At 42.6% G+C, this 14,132-nt stretch overlaps 1 protein-coding gene across 1 annotated transcript in view; it reads left to right on the top strand.

Annotated features, from left to right (window-relative positions):
• The window catches only part of LOC311237806 (histone-lysine N-methyltransferase 2C-like), a 159,001-nt gene that overhangs the window by 40,044 nt on the left and 104,825 nt on the right, over positions 1–14,132 (top strand). Inside the window, 5 exon segments of the mRNA XM_084325783.1 lie at positions 1,919–2,038; positions 5,951–6,070; positions 9,603–9,707; positions 10,545–10,649; positions 10,944–11,125. Coding sequence (XP_084181909.1) covers positions 1,919–2,038; positions 5,951–6,070; positions 9,603–9,707; positions 10,545–10,649; positions 10,944–11,125 — 632 coding nt within the window.

The following is a 14,132-nucleotide window of genomic DNA, read 5'->3' as shown; positions in this document are numbered from 1 at the left end:
GATTTAGTGTTTAGTGTATGGGTAATTTGTTGTTTTAATTTCAAATTGATGCGAAAGTAGTGCGTTTTCACTACTAATTTGAAGGTAAGGGTCTATAGAACAATTTTGGTTCGAGTGTCGAGCGCTCAGATAAAGATTGGCCTCTAGGGGGTGTCGGCGGCTCCTAACCCCCCACCAGCCCTAGCAAAATATGGTAACTGTTATAACTTTTGATTGGATTATCCGATCTGAACATATGAGGTATGTATGGATTCAGGATCAGGAGTAGCAACTGGTATTTCAAGCATATTGCCCATATGTGTATAAGTGCATTTTCACAAACATAGACAGAGGATCATAGGCCTGGTGAGCTAAAACGTCATTTTATTTTTTATAATCTTGACAATTTCACTCAGACCCAACAATATTTCTGTTGATATTTTTATTTATCTTTGAACTGTGCCACAATATGGTGGTGAGTAGCTGCTTTGACATTTGCTTGAATAACTCCTTGCGCAATAGTTTAATAAGAAATTCGAATGTTGATTTCGAATTTGAATGTCAACATTATGATCGAAGCTTCGAAGCATTCGGTACAGCCCTAACAAGAACCTTCACTCCTATGTCTTCCCTACTCTGTCTCCCTCTCAGTCTTCTTACTGTCTCAATAAAGAACCTTCTCTCATGTGTCTCTCCTACTCTGTCTCCCTCTCAGCCTCCCAACTGTCTAAATAAAGAACCTTCTCTCATGTGTCTCTCCTACTCTGTCTCCCTCTCAGCCTCCCAACTATCTCAATAAAGAACTCTCTCTCCTGTGTCTCACCTACTGTCTCCCTCCCAGCCTTTGCACTGTCTCAATAAAGAACCTGCTCTCCTGTGTCTCCCCTACTGTCTCAATAAAGAACCTGCTCTCCTTTGTCTCCCCTACTCTGTCTCAATAAAGAACCTTCTCTCCTGTGTCTCTCCTACTCTGTCTCCCTCTCAGCCTTTGCATCGTCTCAACAAAGAACCTTCTCTCCTGTGTCTCCTACTCTGAATCCCTCTCAGCCTTCCTATTGTCTCAATAAAGAACCTCCTCTCTGTCTCCCTCTCAATCTTCCTCCTGTCTCAACAGAAACATAATAGTAGAATAGCCCATTGTTTCTAAAAGGCTGTTAGGTGAAATAGTTTCAGTGTGAGGTCATCCATTTGATCAGCTCCCAGTGGCCTGGCTTTGGGCCCTGACCCACGGCTTTAACAACAGTGCGGTCTAGGGTCTCCAGCCTTCCCCCTGCTCTTCTCTCCTCTCCTTTCTCCTCTTCCCTCTCTTTCCCTTCCCTGGACTCCTGGTGGTGTTGTGTTAGTGACTCAACCATGCTAGCCTACCAATCTCATTTGCTACTTCTCTATACGCCCACTCACTGAACTAAAGCATGTTATATTCACACACGTGTGCATGTAGATGGCATGAAGCATAACCACCAGGAATGCATGATGAGGTTATGACATGTGAATTTATGTAAATTCAGCTCGTATGGATATTCTGACACATTTAATTATTCTGTTATTTTCTCCATCAAATACTAGTGGCTATGACTGTAGCCTGGTACTGCATGTCTCAGACATTACAACACTGTGTTGTTTCTGCCTGATGTATCTGTCTGTTAGTGTCTGTTGGTGTTCTGATATGTTGTGGCTGTTACATTTATATTACTGCATTTTGTCCTCACCAACGCCTCTCTTCTCTTCTCTTCTCTCATCTTCTCTTCCATCTTCTCCTCCCCACCCTGTCTCTCATCTCCTCCCCACCCTGCCTCTCCTCTCCCCTCATCGCATCTCCCCACCCTGCCTCTCCTCTCCCCTCATCTCATCTGCCCACCCTGCCTCACCTCCTCTCCTCCCCACTCTGCCTCTCCTCCTCCACCTCCCACCCTGTCCTCCTAAACCCCTCCCTGATCAGGGATCGTGGTGGAGTAGTCGCAGGGTGGTGAGCCCCCCCTCCTCCTCCCAGGATTCCACAGGGGAGGGGGACAGCCCTAAGTCCCACCAGCCGGACTCACCCCTCTGGAGCATGAGAGTGGTAAATTAAATGCACCCTAACTCTAGATAATGCTCCTATAGCTTACTAACCAGTCTTCTTCCAGCACTCTCTGCTCCCCCCACTGCTGTGGAACATGAGTGGTAAATAAAACGCACCCTAACTCTGTTAATACCTTCCCATTCACACAGGAACATCTATCCAAATTCCAAACCATCAAGAGTATGAATGTTATCACAACAGTGATGAAATGCATTATGATGATTGGTGTGACAGTGTCTCAGGAGGTAGAGCGGTCGTCTGGTAATCTGAAGCTCCCAGTAAGATTCCGGCTCGCGTGTCGAAGTGTCATTGAGCAAGACACTTAACCCCTAACTGCTCCCCATGAGCAGGTTGGCACCTTGCATGGTTGCCTCAGTCGTCTGTGTGTGAATGTGTGAGTGAATGGTTAAGTGTGAGGCATAAGTTGTAAAGAGCTTTGGATAAAAGCGCAATATAAATGCAGTCCATTTATCATTTACCATCACACTTTAACACATTCACTGACGTTATCATTGGGAATGGGTCTGAGCTCGAAAAGGTCAAATACAGCCACCTATCGTCTCCCGGATGGTATTGCACATCATTGGATTGGATTGGGTGGGCATGTGCATCAGAAAAAAGTCCGGTCCGGGGTTTTACCTTCTTTGGCAAGCAGTATCACTATCTGTTACCACATTCACTGGGGAGGCTGGGAGCAGCTTTCAATTATGTGTTTTGGACTATAACGTTGGATCAATAAACGCGATCAATATTTGGAATGGCGATCAGGAATTGGATTAATCTTTTTGCAGAACATCTGATGTGAGGTAAGGACTCTACAGGGTTTCCCATTAATGACCTAGACTGTGGCGGCCCGCCACAGTCTAATTAGTCCCGCCACAGTTGTATAATGAACCAAAAAAATAATATATATATATATTTTTTTAACTTTTTTTAAATATAAAGTTTGCCAATAGGGATGTATCAGTAGTATTGGTAGTAGTCGTAATAGTAATCCACTATATTTTTTTATTTTCTAAAAAATGAACCAGTTCAACACAGGTAACGGTAACAACTTTTGCTTCATTTCTTTGATGGCTCAAATGTATGCTCTAGTCGATTTTGTGTTTTGAGCACAAAGTTCATCATAGATCTAGCCTCTTTATTTTGCTCTCAAAGTGCACCAAATTGATGCATTTAACTTTAAAATGTACACACAAAAAAAAGTTCCGGGGGCCCCCTAGAGGGTCGGAGGTTCACCCCCCATAGTCTCTGAAAATCCTGTGGGAAACACTGACTCTATGTTACCAATTTGGGGTTAATCAAAGCCAAAGGCACACTGGTGGGTGAGGCTCAGCCAGGAGGGCGACCTATGGCCACTAGGGATGGGTACCGAATTCGGTACTTTTGAGGTACCGAACCGAAACACGTCGGTACTACCGAGTATCGAATCAAGTGAGAAACTGAAAAAAAAAAAAATAAATAAAAAAAAATTATTAATGCTTTTTTTTCTTTTTTCTTTTTTCTTTTTTTTCCTTTTTTCTTTTCATGTCAACGTTCACACGCACAATATATGCTTACCTAGGATTTGACTTGATTCAACAACAAAGCAGTCGGAGCAATGACAAGCCGAAAACTGTCGAAATTGTAGTTATTTGAAGTTTGGATTTTTTTTTTTACGACTGAGGTAGGTAAATTAAATTTCTTGAGACTAAAGTACCGAAAAAAGGTACCGTTGGGTACCGGTATCGATTCACAGGTACCGGTATCGGTTCAAATGTGAAAGGTACCCATCCCTAATGGCCACGCTCGCTATTAGCATCACAAAATGAACTCCCCACTCCCAAAATGTCAAATTGATATTGTAATTTTCAAAATGATAATCAATGCCCCAAGCTGTTGCCAGGTAAAACAATTGGGCTGTTGATGAGATCACATTGGGTGAGGCTTGGCCATTGCACTTTGGCTGTGCTGACCCCAGTGTTGTTGCTCTCTGGCGGTAAAAAGGTGTAACATCACCTCTCCACAGAAGGACTACATGAAAGTCAATGCAGAATGCTGGAAATGATTTCCCCCAAACTACTTCCCGCTGTCTGATATACATATTCCCATACGCTCATCCTTGTGCTTCTGTAATGATCTGCACCAAAGCACAGGCTGATCGGCCCTCTCGTTTGCAAGATATTGTGCGGATTCACAGACACCCACAGGCGCTACCGAATGCATAATGTCCTTTGAGAGAGAGAAATATTTGGACATTGACACAATTTGGCTCTGTACACCACCACAATGGACTTGAAATAAGATGAGAGAAGATGTGCTGTAGACTTTGAGATTTAATTTTAGGGTATTTACATCCAAATTATGTGAAGGAATTACAATAGGTTCTATATGTGCACCCCCCCCCCCCCCCCCCACACACACATTTTTAAGGGACCGAAAGTAATTGGACAAACTAACAATCCATAAATAAGATGGTTACTTTTAATAATTGGTTGCAAATCCTTTGTCACTGGGTTTCATCCCTGGTGATTCTCTGCCAGGCCTCTACTGCAACTGTTGTTCTTGGGGCATTTTCCCTTCAGTTTTGTCTTCAGCAACTGAAACGCATGCTCAATTGGATTCAGGTCAGGTGATTGACTTGGCCATTGCATAACATTCCACTTCTTTGCCTTAAAAAACGTCTTTGGTTGCTTTCACAGTATGCTTCGGGTTATTGTCCATATGTACTGTGAAGCACCATCCAAGGAGTTCTGAAGCATTTGGCTGAATATGAGCAGATAATATTGCCCAAAACACTTCAGAATTCCTCCTGCTGTCAGTAGTCATATCATCAATAAGTACAAGGGAACCAGTTCCATTGGCAGCCATACATGGCCACGCCATAACACTACCACCACCATGCTTCACTGATGAGGTGGTATGCTTTGGATCATGAGCAGTTAATTTCCTTCTCGATACTCTTCTCTTCCCATCATTCTGGTATAAGTTGATCTTTTCTCATCTGTCCATAACACCCCTTCCTGACAGGGAGCGACGCGAGCGAGCGTGATTGCGAAAATGATTAAAATGTATTCGTTTCAATCAGACTATCCTGACCTGCCGCGAGCGACAGCGAACTGAGCAGCGATGTCGTCCACCCCTCAGATATTCGCTCGCTGTGTCTCTAGTTGAGCGATTACGCGGCCGAGTCCCGCCCCTAAACACTTTTTATTGGTCAAGAATCGCAGCCCCCCCCCACGTGTGCTTCCAGGTAACACACACACACACACAGACACACTCTGACACGCGCCGCCTCATATCAGGACAGTGTCGCGCGCGATTTCGTCTCTAGTTCGCTCGCTCGCTCCCTGTCAGGAACCGGTGTAAGATGTTGTTCCAGAACTGGATAGGCTTTTTTATTTTTTTTTATTTTTTGAAATCTCGAATGGTCTTCCTGTTTTTGAGGCTCACCAATGGTTTATACCTTGTGGTGAACCCTCTGTATTCACTCTGGTGAAGTCTTCTCTTGATTGTTGACTTTGATAGAGATACGCCTTGGCCCTGACATTGAGAGTTGACAGCAACAGATTCCAAATGCAAATACCACATGAAATCAACTCTAGACCTTTTATCGGCTCCTTGTAAATGAAATAATGAGGGAATAACACACACCTGGCCCTGGAACAGCTGAGTAGCCGATGTCCAATTACCTTTCGTCCCTTAAAAGGGAGGAGGCAATTGTTGTAATCCCTACACCGTTCATCTGATTTGGATGTAAATACACTCAAATTAAAGCTGAAAGTCTGTACTTAAAGCACATTGTTTAGTTTTAAATCCATTGTGGTGGTGTACAAAGCCAAAATGATGAAGTGTGTTGATCTCTGTATGTGACACGCAACTCTTACTCGCAGTTATGAAATGCTGTCTGTCTGTCTCTGTCTCTCTCTGTAGGGTCGAGGGTCGGGGTTCCCAGGTCGGAGGAGAGCGAGGGGGGGAGGTGTAGGAGGAGGAAGAGGAAGCAGAGGAAGGACCCGGCTGAAGACACAGATCAGCCTCACTATATCTCCTGTGGTAAGACACACGTGCACACACACACACACACACACACGTTGATTTGTGGTAAAAATCTGCAGCTTTAGGAGCTTTTAAACAAGTAGTCAGACTCTATTTTGTGTGTGTATATATATATATATATATAGTACAGTTTTGTATATTCATCTGTGTCTGTTCATCCATCCCGTTAAATTTTGACTCATCCTTCACTCTCATTTTCATCTTTATCTCTTTCTCTCCCTCTCTTTCTCTCTCTGTCCCTCTCTCACCTTCTCTCTCCGACTGATCTGGTGACATGTCTAGGATTCACACACCATGACGGCATACCTGACACACACGCATTCACAGAGTTACACACACGCAAGCTCTCTCTCTATCTCTCTCTCTCTCTCACACACACACACACACACACACACTCACACACGCTATCAGCTTACCATCTAGACTAGCACAGTGTGTTTGTGTGCGTGCATGCGTGCATGCGTGGTAATGGCACGTTTACAGCCCGTCCTGGAACCAGAAATAGAATGTTCCAGAATGTCACAGTTTCATGTCTGACCCGTCCCTGACCTCCTCTAAACCCTACATGTACCATATCACACAGTGAGGTATTAATCCCTCCGAGACATACGCATTTGTATACATTAATATCTCTCTCTGAGACACACATTCATGTAGACATTAATATCTCTTGATACACACATACATATAGACATTAATATCTCTCTCTGAGACACACATTCATGTAGACATTAATATCTCTTGATACACACATACATGTAGACATTAATATCTCTCTCTGAGACACACATTCATGTAGACATTAATATCGCTTGATACACACATACATGTAGACATTAATATCTATCTCTGAGACACACATACATGTAGACATTAATATCTCTTGATACACACATTTATGTAGACATTAATATCTCTCTGAGACACACATTCATGTAGACATTAATATCTCTCTGAAACACACATACATGTAGCTATGAATGTCTCTCTCTGAGACAAACATACATGTAGACATTAATATCAGCCAGTACCCACATCTTATTTACATTGCATCACGATTTATTAAGGAATCTAAAGACAATGGTCCTCATTCTCAAACATGTTCCTAAGTACCTTTGTAAATATCTTGGTAAAAATGTCACAAATCCCTAGAGAAGCAGGCTGGTTTGTTTCCGCTCCTTTCAGTTTAAAATAATTGGTCTTTTGGTGGATAAACAACCCAATGTCCAGAGCCAGTCAACAGTCAGCCCCACGTTGTTACCCATTTTTGTCCTGGCAGACATGCCAGGGGACAGACAGGTAAATTAACACCAAAACACTGACATCATGGATATCACTTCTAACCAACCAGTGTGCCAACAAGTGAAGTATCAAGTGGTCCTTCCCAAAGCAGATTAAGTCATGAGCTTGGATTACCACATCTGTGCCAGCATACATCTTGGTATTTGTAGGGGTAATATATGCTCCACTCAGAATCTTGTTTTGTATAATCCTAAATCTCACACATTTAGACGAGGTCAAAGCCAACCTCCAAATCATACTCCACTGAGAAGCAGACAAAGATATGTTAAGGTCATGCTCTCAAGCCAGCTGGAATATTTGAGACAGAGCCTCTTGACAAGGTTGCCCTCTTAACCCCTCAAGCCCGATCACCCCGGAACCGGTACAATATTTATTTCACGTCATAAATAGATCAATACAGTCCGTATTAAGTAATGTTTCGTTTCTTTTTCAGAGTAAAGACCCTAACCCTATCAAAACAGCAGTCTCAAAGTGTGAAAAATGGCCACTGAGCTCATTCAGCACCTTCTTGAGATCACGTGTACAAAAAATCTAAGTAAATGAATAAAGGGCAGATGATTTACAGCAGGTTTTGTAGATACAGTACTGATTTCTGCCATCCGGACACAATATGATTATAGAATATAGAATATCAGGCCTATAAATTACCTTATTATGGCCAAGTCACACATCTATGGATCGGGCCAAATCTCCCCTTTCCAATGGTAGAGTTAAATTTGGATTTAGTACCACCAGGCGCCCCTGACAGGGCAGCAAAAACTGTGAATGAAATCTACTGTAAGTACAGTTACTTTTTTATAATGTAAATTGCTCTGCCATTTTTCATCAGATTGCAATACGATTTTTTGCTAGAAGTTCACAGAAAGGTAGAGAAACTAACTGCGCTTGATTGTGATTGACAGGGGCTGGCGTGAGCTGGGAAGTGTAGTTTTGTTTTTATTCGAAAGCCCATCGAAAGCCCTTGGGTCTCTTCTCTCAAAAGACTACACTCAAGTTAGACGCAAGTCCTCGCGTCAATAAACGCCTTTTTCTGACTCGATGCGCTGAGATTTCTATAAACTCATACTTCACTAATAACACTTAAAATCATTGGTAAACAAACGTAGTACTGAAAATATACACTTTGACTGCTGTTTTTACAGGGTTAGGGTCTTTACTCTTGGCTACATTTGGAGAAAAGAAAACGCAACATTAATTCATACATTCTGTAGAGATGGATTTATGGCGTGATATCAATCTCGTACTGGACCACTCAGGCTTCAGAGGTTAAAACCTCCCGAAAAATGTGTAATCGATTTCTGTCATTAAAATCTATGGAGGGAAAAGGATTGTAATATATTTCATGGTCACTTGTCCGAATGGCTTGTCAAATTCCGGTCGTCAGGGGTGGCTGGGTGGCGCAGCGGACATTGCACTGTCACCAACGCAAGAGACACCGGGTTCGACTCCGGCTGTCGGCGTTGCCTCCGGCTTGGGCCAGCCGTCATACTAACTCAAATTGGCAGAGTTAGCGGGTGGAAGTCGATGGGTGGTAATCTGGTCGTTGTGGACAGCGACTCCTACAGGTCAGTTGGGGACGCCTGCCCAACAGAGACAGGAAATGGCGGGGGTAGTGTGAGCCTCCCACACGTTACACCTCGCCAATGAGAGTTTGCGCTGGCAGGTGAAAAGATGTGACAGGCTGCCTCCTCGTGTATCGGAGGGGGGACACGTGATGCAAGGCTTCTATCCTCCCTACAACCGGCCAGTGGGGGACATATGCGAGCAACGTTCAAGACAGGGGAGGGGAGAATTGGCACAGAGGAATTGGGATGGGAGAAAAATAGAAAAAGAGGAGAAAAAGTGGATAAAATTTTTTTTACGGTCGTCCGATGTTTCGTCTTGTAACTCGAGACTGGAAGCATGCAATAGGTCGACTAGGGTGACGATCGAAAGGCGGCAAATTCAACTTTCCAACAATGTATTTGTTGATTGGCAAAAACATAGCCCGGAGCCGGCAGACGAGGACAAAGTGCTGTGACGTGCACACACGTGCGTGACGGCCCACTGTCGGGCTGTCCGATGCTTAAGAGGTTAATCCACGGAGTAAGTTGACCCATATTGCTCAGCAGCATTTCTCTTTTCATTATACTGTAGGGCCAACTAGTAGGACTTCAGTTTTATCCACTAAACAGTTGATTAATCGTGACGCCCCTACTAACAATATTTAATGTATCGATTGTTTCAGTTATCCAGTTATCCAGAGCCATACCAAGTGAAGGAGGAAGAAGAGAGCTCCATGCACAATACCGTGGTCATGTTCTCAACCAGTGACCACTACACACTAAGACAGGTATGTATACTAAACCACTACACAGTACACACCAAGACAGGTATATATACTAGACTACAACACACCAAGACAGGTATGTATTGACTACTACACACCAAGACAGGTATGTATACTAGACTACTACACACCAAGACAGGTATGTATACTAGACTACTACACACCAAGACAGGTATGTATACTAGTGGCACTACACACTAAGACAGGTATGTATACTAGAGCACTACACACTAAGACAGGTATGTATACTAGACCACTACACACTAAGACAGGTATGTATACTAGTGGCACTACACACTAAGACAGGTATGTATACTAGAGCACTACACACTAAGACAGGTATGTATACTAGTGGCACTACACACTAAGACCGGTATGTATACTAGAGCACTACACACTAAGACAGGTATGTATACTAGACTACTACACACCAAGACAGGTATGTATACTAGTGGCACTACACACTAAGACAGGTATTTATACTAGACCACTACACACTAAAACAGGGATATATTCTAGACCACTACACACTAAGACGGCCTATGTATACTAGATAATCTATACTGACGATGTCCCTAACTCACTCTGCCTATCACTCAGTCGGTCAGTCAGCCAATCAGCCAGCCAGCCAGTCAGTCATATTTAATACCCTATAAAGCAGGAGAACAGTCAGAGTGATTTTTTGATCTCAGGATATTTAATGAACTAGCTGTCATATATTTTTCTCCCATCACAGGACGTGTATAGTGTGTGGTGATAAATGTTATCATACATATTATCATCCCTCTCTTTCTGTCTCTGTCTCTGTCTCTCTCTCTCACTCTCACTCTCACTCTCTAGGACATGTGTGTGGTATGTGGTAGTTTTGGCCAGGGAGCTGAAGGCAGACTGCTGGCCTGCTCTCAGTGTGGTCAATGTTACCATCCATACTGTGTTAATATCAAGGTTGGTATACACACACGCACGCACACGCACACACACACACACACACGCATTATATTTTTGATAACTCAATTGAATGGTAATTGATTAAATATTTTCAGATCACGTGTGATATAGGTCAGTGCAGCATGGAATCAACTTGCTGATCATAATGTTTGATCACTAATGAACCATCCATTATTTTCAGATTACCTGTGTGATATTGACTAAAGGGCCGGAGTTGCTTGGAGTGTAATGTGTGTGAGGCCTGATCATAGTGACTGATCAGTAATTGATTGATTGATGATGTCTTTTCAGATAACACGGGTCATCCTGACTAAAGGCTGGCGCTGTCTGGAGTGTACGGTGTGTGAGGCGTGTGGAGAGGCCAGTGACCCGGGGAGACTGTTGCTATGTGACGACTGTGACATCAGTTATCACACCTACTGCCTGGACCCGCCCCTCCATACCGTGCCCAAGGGAGCCTGGAAGTGCAAATGGTGGGTTCACCTGTCAATCATTGTCATTGAACGTTACTTGTTTATGAATGAATAATAATAATAATAATAATAATAATAATAATAATAATAATAATAATAATAATAATAATAATAATAATAATAATAATAATAATAATAATAATAGATTCTATTTGTAATGCGCTTTACAGTTGCGGGGCAAATCTCAAAGCGCTACAGTTAAAAGAACTTGAAAACTAGCGAGAATAAAGGAAAGAAAGAATATAAAAATAAGCAAGACTAAACATAGAATAACATAGAGAAACATAGAATAAATAAAACTGATAAAAGAACATAAAATATGTGGAGCAAATTTTTTTATAAAAAGTCAACAGAAGGCTCTACTAAAAAGGTGAGTTTTGAGGCCTTTCTTGAAAGCATCCACAGTCTGTGGTGCTCTCAGGTAGTCAGGGAGAGCATTCCACAGACTGGGAGCGGAAGAGCAAAAAGCCTGGGCCCTCATTCATCAACGTGGACGTAGAACATGTTCTATTTCCACACGTAAGCACAGAATGTAGAATCAGTGTACGCACAGAAAAATCGGGATTCACCACACGTGCGTACGCAGGTTCTACGCACACCTGTCATGATGAATATGACTTTGATCCTACGTTTGAGCTCGTGCACTGTTTTAAGTATTTGCATACCAGAACCGCCCCGATTAACCATATACGGTAATGGTATACCCCCATGAAATGTGGAAAAATGGACTAAGCCGAGGGAAGCGTGTTATGAGAACGGTGATGTCGGATATGATATCTATTAACCATTGCTGCCTGGGCAGCGCAAACACTAATAAAGACCGCGCTGGAATATGACTGCCTTTTCCCGTGTTGTTTGATTAATACCCAGGGATTAAAGTTCTCCTCAATTTTATTCCAAATCGCGATGGATCTCCCGTCAATTTTCTACCTGCTGCATATGATTTCTAGAGGCATACTACAATCTATTTTGATGTCAGTATTGGGTAGCCTATATAAACAATAATACGAGAGCATATACAAGAACAATGAATCTCACTGCATGTATGATGTAGCCTGCCTTTCAATACATGAACTTGAATTCCATCATGTTTGTGTGCGGGACTCACAAGGCTGTTGTCACAATGGGTGGTACCGGTACAGGGTACAGTAATAACAGTCCACACAATATCACGATGGACCATGCCATAGCCTATGTTCTATTAGGACATGATCTGTGACGACAAATGTTCTAGAATGTTTGATTAAGATATCATACTCTGACAGCATGCCTATGATCAACAAAAACGCGAACTTGAATCCCATCATATACATAGTCTGTCCACTATCTGGTGTCATTGCAATGCGTTTTCTATTCTTTCTTATACAGTAAAAAGGGGGAAGAACACTATATCGTGGGTGTTCATATGACTTGTATTCTGCTTACAGCTTCGAAATTCCGCTTGTTTCGTTTAACGTAAAGCCTTTTAAATATAATCAAAACGTTCCCGTGTTTCTGCGGTCTGTGCGCAAAATAATAACGAGTTGAGCTTTATGATGAATTGAAAATGGGGGACCCTGATGTAAACAAGATGAAAGTCTTTCTCTGGTCTGCATCCCCTTAACAATTGTATGTACTGAGCTGTACTGTACTGTACCCATTCTGCAATCTGTTAATAAACTTTTCAATCAATCAAGCTACACGGAGCGCAGTCAGTCAGTAGCCTACACCCCGTATATTCCGATAACGCTATATAAACCATGCTGCATTCATTCTGAGAGAAAGATCTATTATTCCAAATGCTATTTATAGGGTTTTGACCATAATTACACTACTGTTGCTATTTTACAATGAACTATAATGAATTACGGGGGTCATACAGAACACGCGCCAGTGTCTTTATTTCCGCCTTGAAACTAATGCAGAACTGAGGAGCGCTTATGCGTAGTAACGATATTCTACCACTGGGCGTCAGCTAAGTGTGGTCCGAGCTGTGCGTACACGTAAGCACGGAGTCAAGTTCAAGTTGAAATTGATGAATCCCACTCTTTGCTTAGAAATGGTCGTACGCACAGGATAAGCACAAATCTGTGCGTAAATCGGGTTGATGAATGAGGGCCCTGATCTCCCATAGTGCAGAGATTGGTCCTTGGGCGCTGGAGGAGGTTTGCCTGGCCAGAGCGGAGATGTCGAGAGGAGGAGTGAGGGGTGATGAGTTCTTTGAGGTATAGGGGGGCGTTTCCGTAGAGGCATTTGTGGGTGAGCAGGGAGACTTTGAACTCAATCCTGAATGTCTGCTTCTCTAGTAGTACTGCTACTCAAAGTACTCTACAGTCTGGGGAGCTCCACACGTCCACCTCATATGTCCTGTTGGCTCAGTGGGTTTGAGGTACAGAACACATACTGGTCATGCCATGGGTTCAAATCCGGTGTAGTGAAGATATTCCCCCACCACCTCAAATGAATTGAGTAAATATTGTGTTAATTTAAAGGACCAGTTGGTAATTCTCAATCATTGTGAGAGAGAATTGTGTATATAAACGACACAATCATGTGTTGTTTATATACACCTCTGGTCAGGACTCTATTCTGGGCTCTATTTTGGACTTTATTCAAGGTTTTATTCTAGACTTTATTCTGGACTCTATTCTAGAATATGTTCAAGACTCTATTCTGGACTCTATTGTTTGTTTATTGACAAGGATCCCCATTATTTTCATGCTTTTGGATTTTGCATGGGGTAGACTTATCAACCCTCTACTTGCCCCTCTCGTGAAATGCATGTGAACATCCGATCTGTAAGTTATTTAGCTGAAGATACATATGGGATTGTGAGTCAAAATGACTTTCTGAAAAAGTAAATTGGCAGTCAATCTTTTCTCAACACTAACAGTCAACCATTTAAGTTGTTTGTGCATAACAATAACATTAGACCTATACAAGCAGCCAAGAACAAGTCTAGCCGCCTTGTTTTGTGCCACTTGTAACATGTTAAGCAACCTTTTCGAAGCAGAAGCCCACACAACAG

Source organism: Notolepis coatsorum (genome assembly GCF_963971535.1).
Source record: "Notolepis coatsorum genome assembly, chromosome: 12".
In the NCBI taxonomy this organism is placed as follows: Eukaryota; Metazoa; Chordata; class Actinopteri; order Aulopiformes; family Paralepididae; genus Notolepis; species Notolepis coatsorum.
This window is presented reverse-complemented; position numbering and strand designations above follow the sequence as displayed.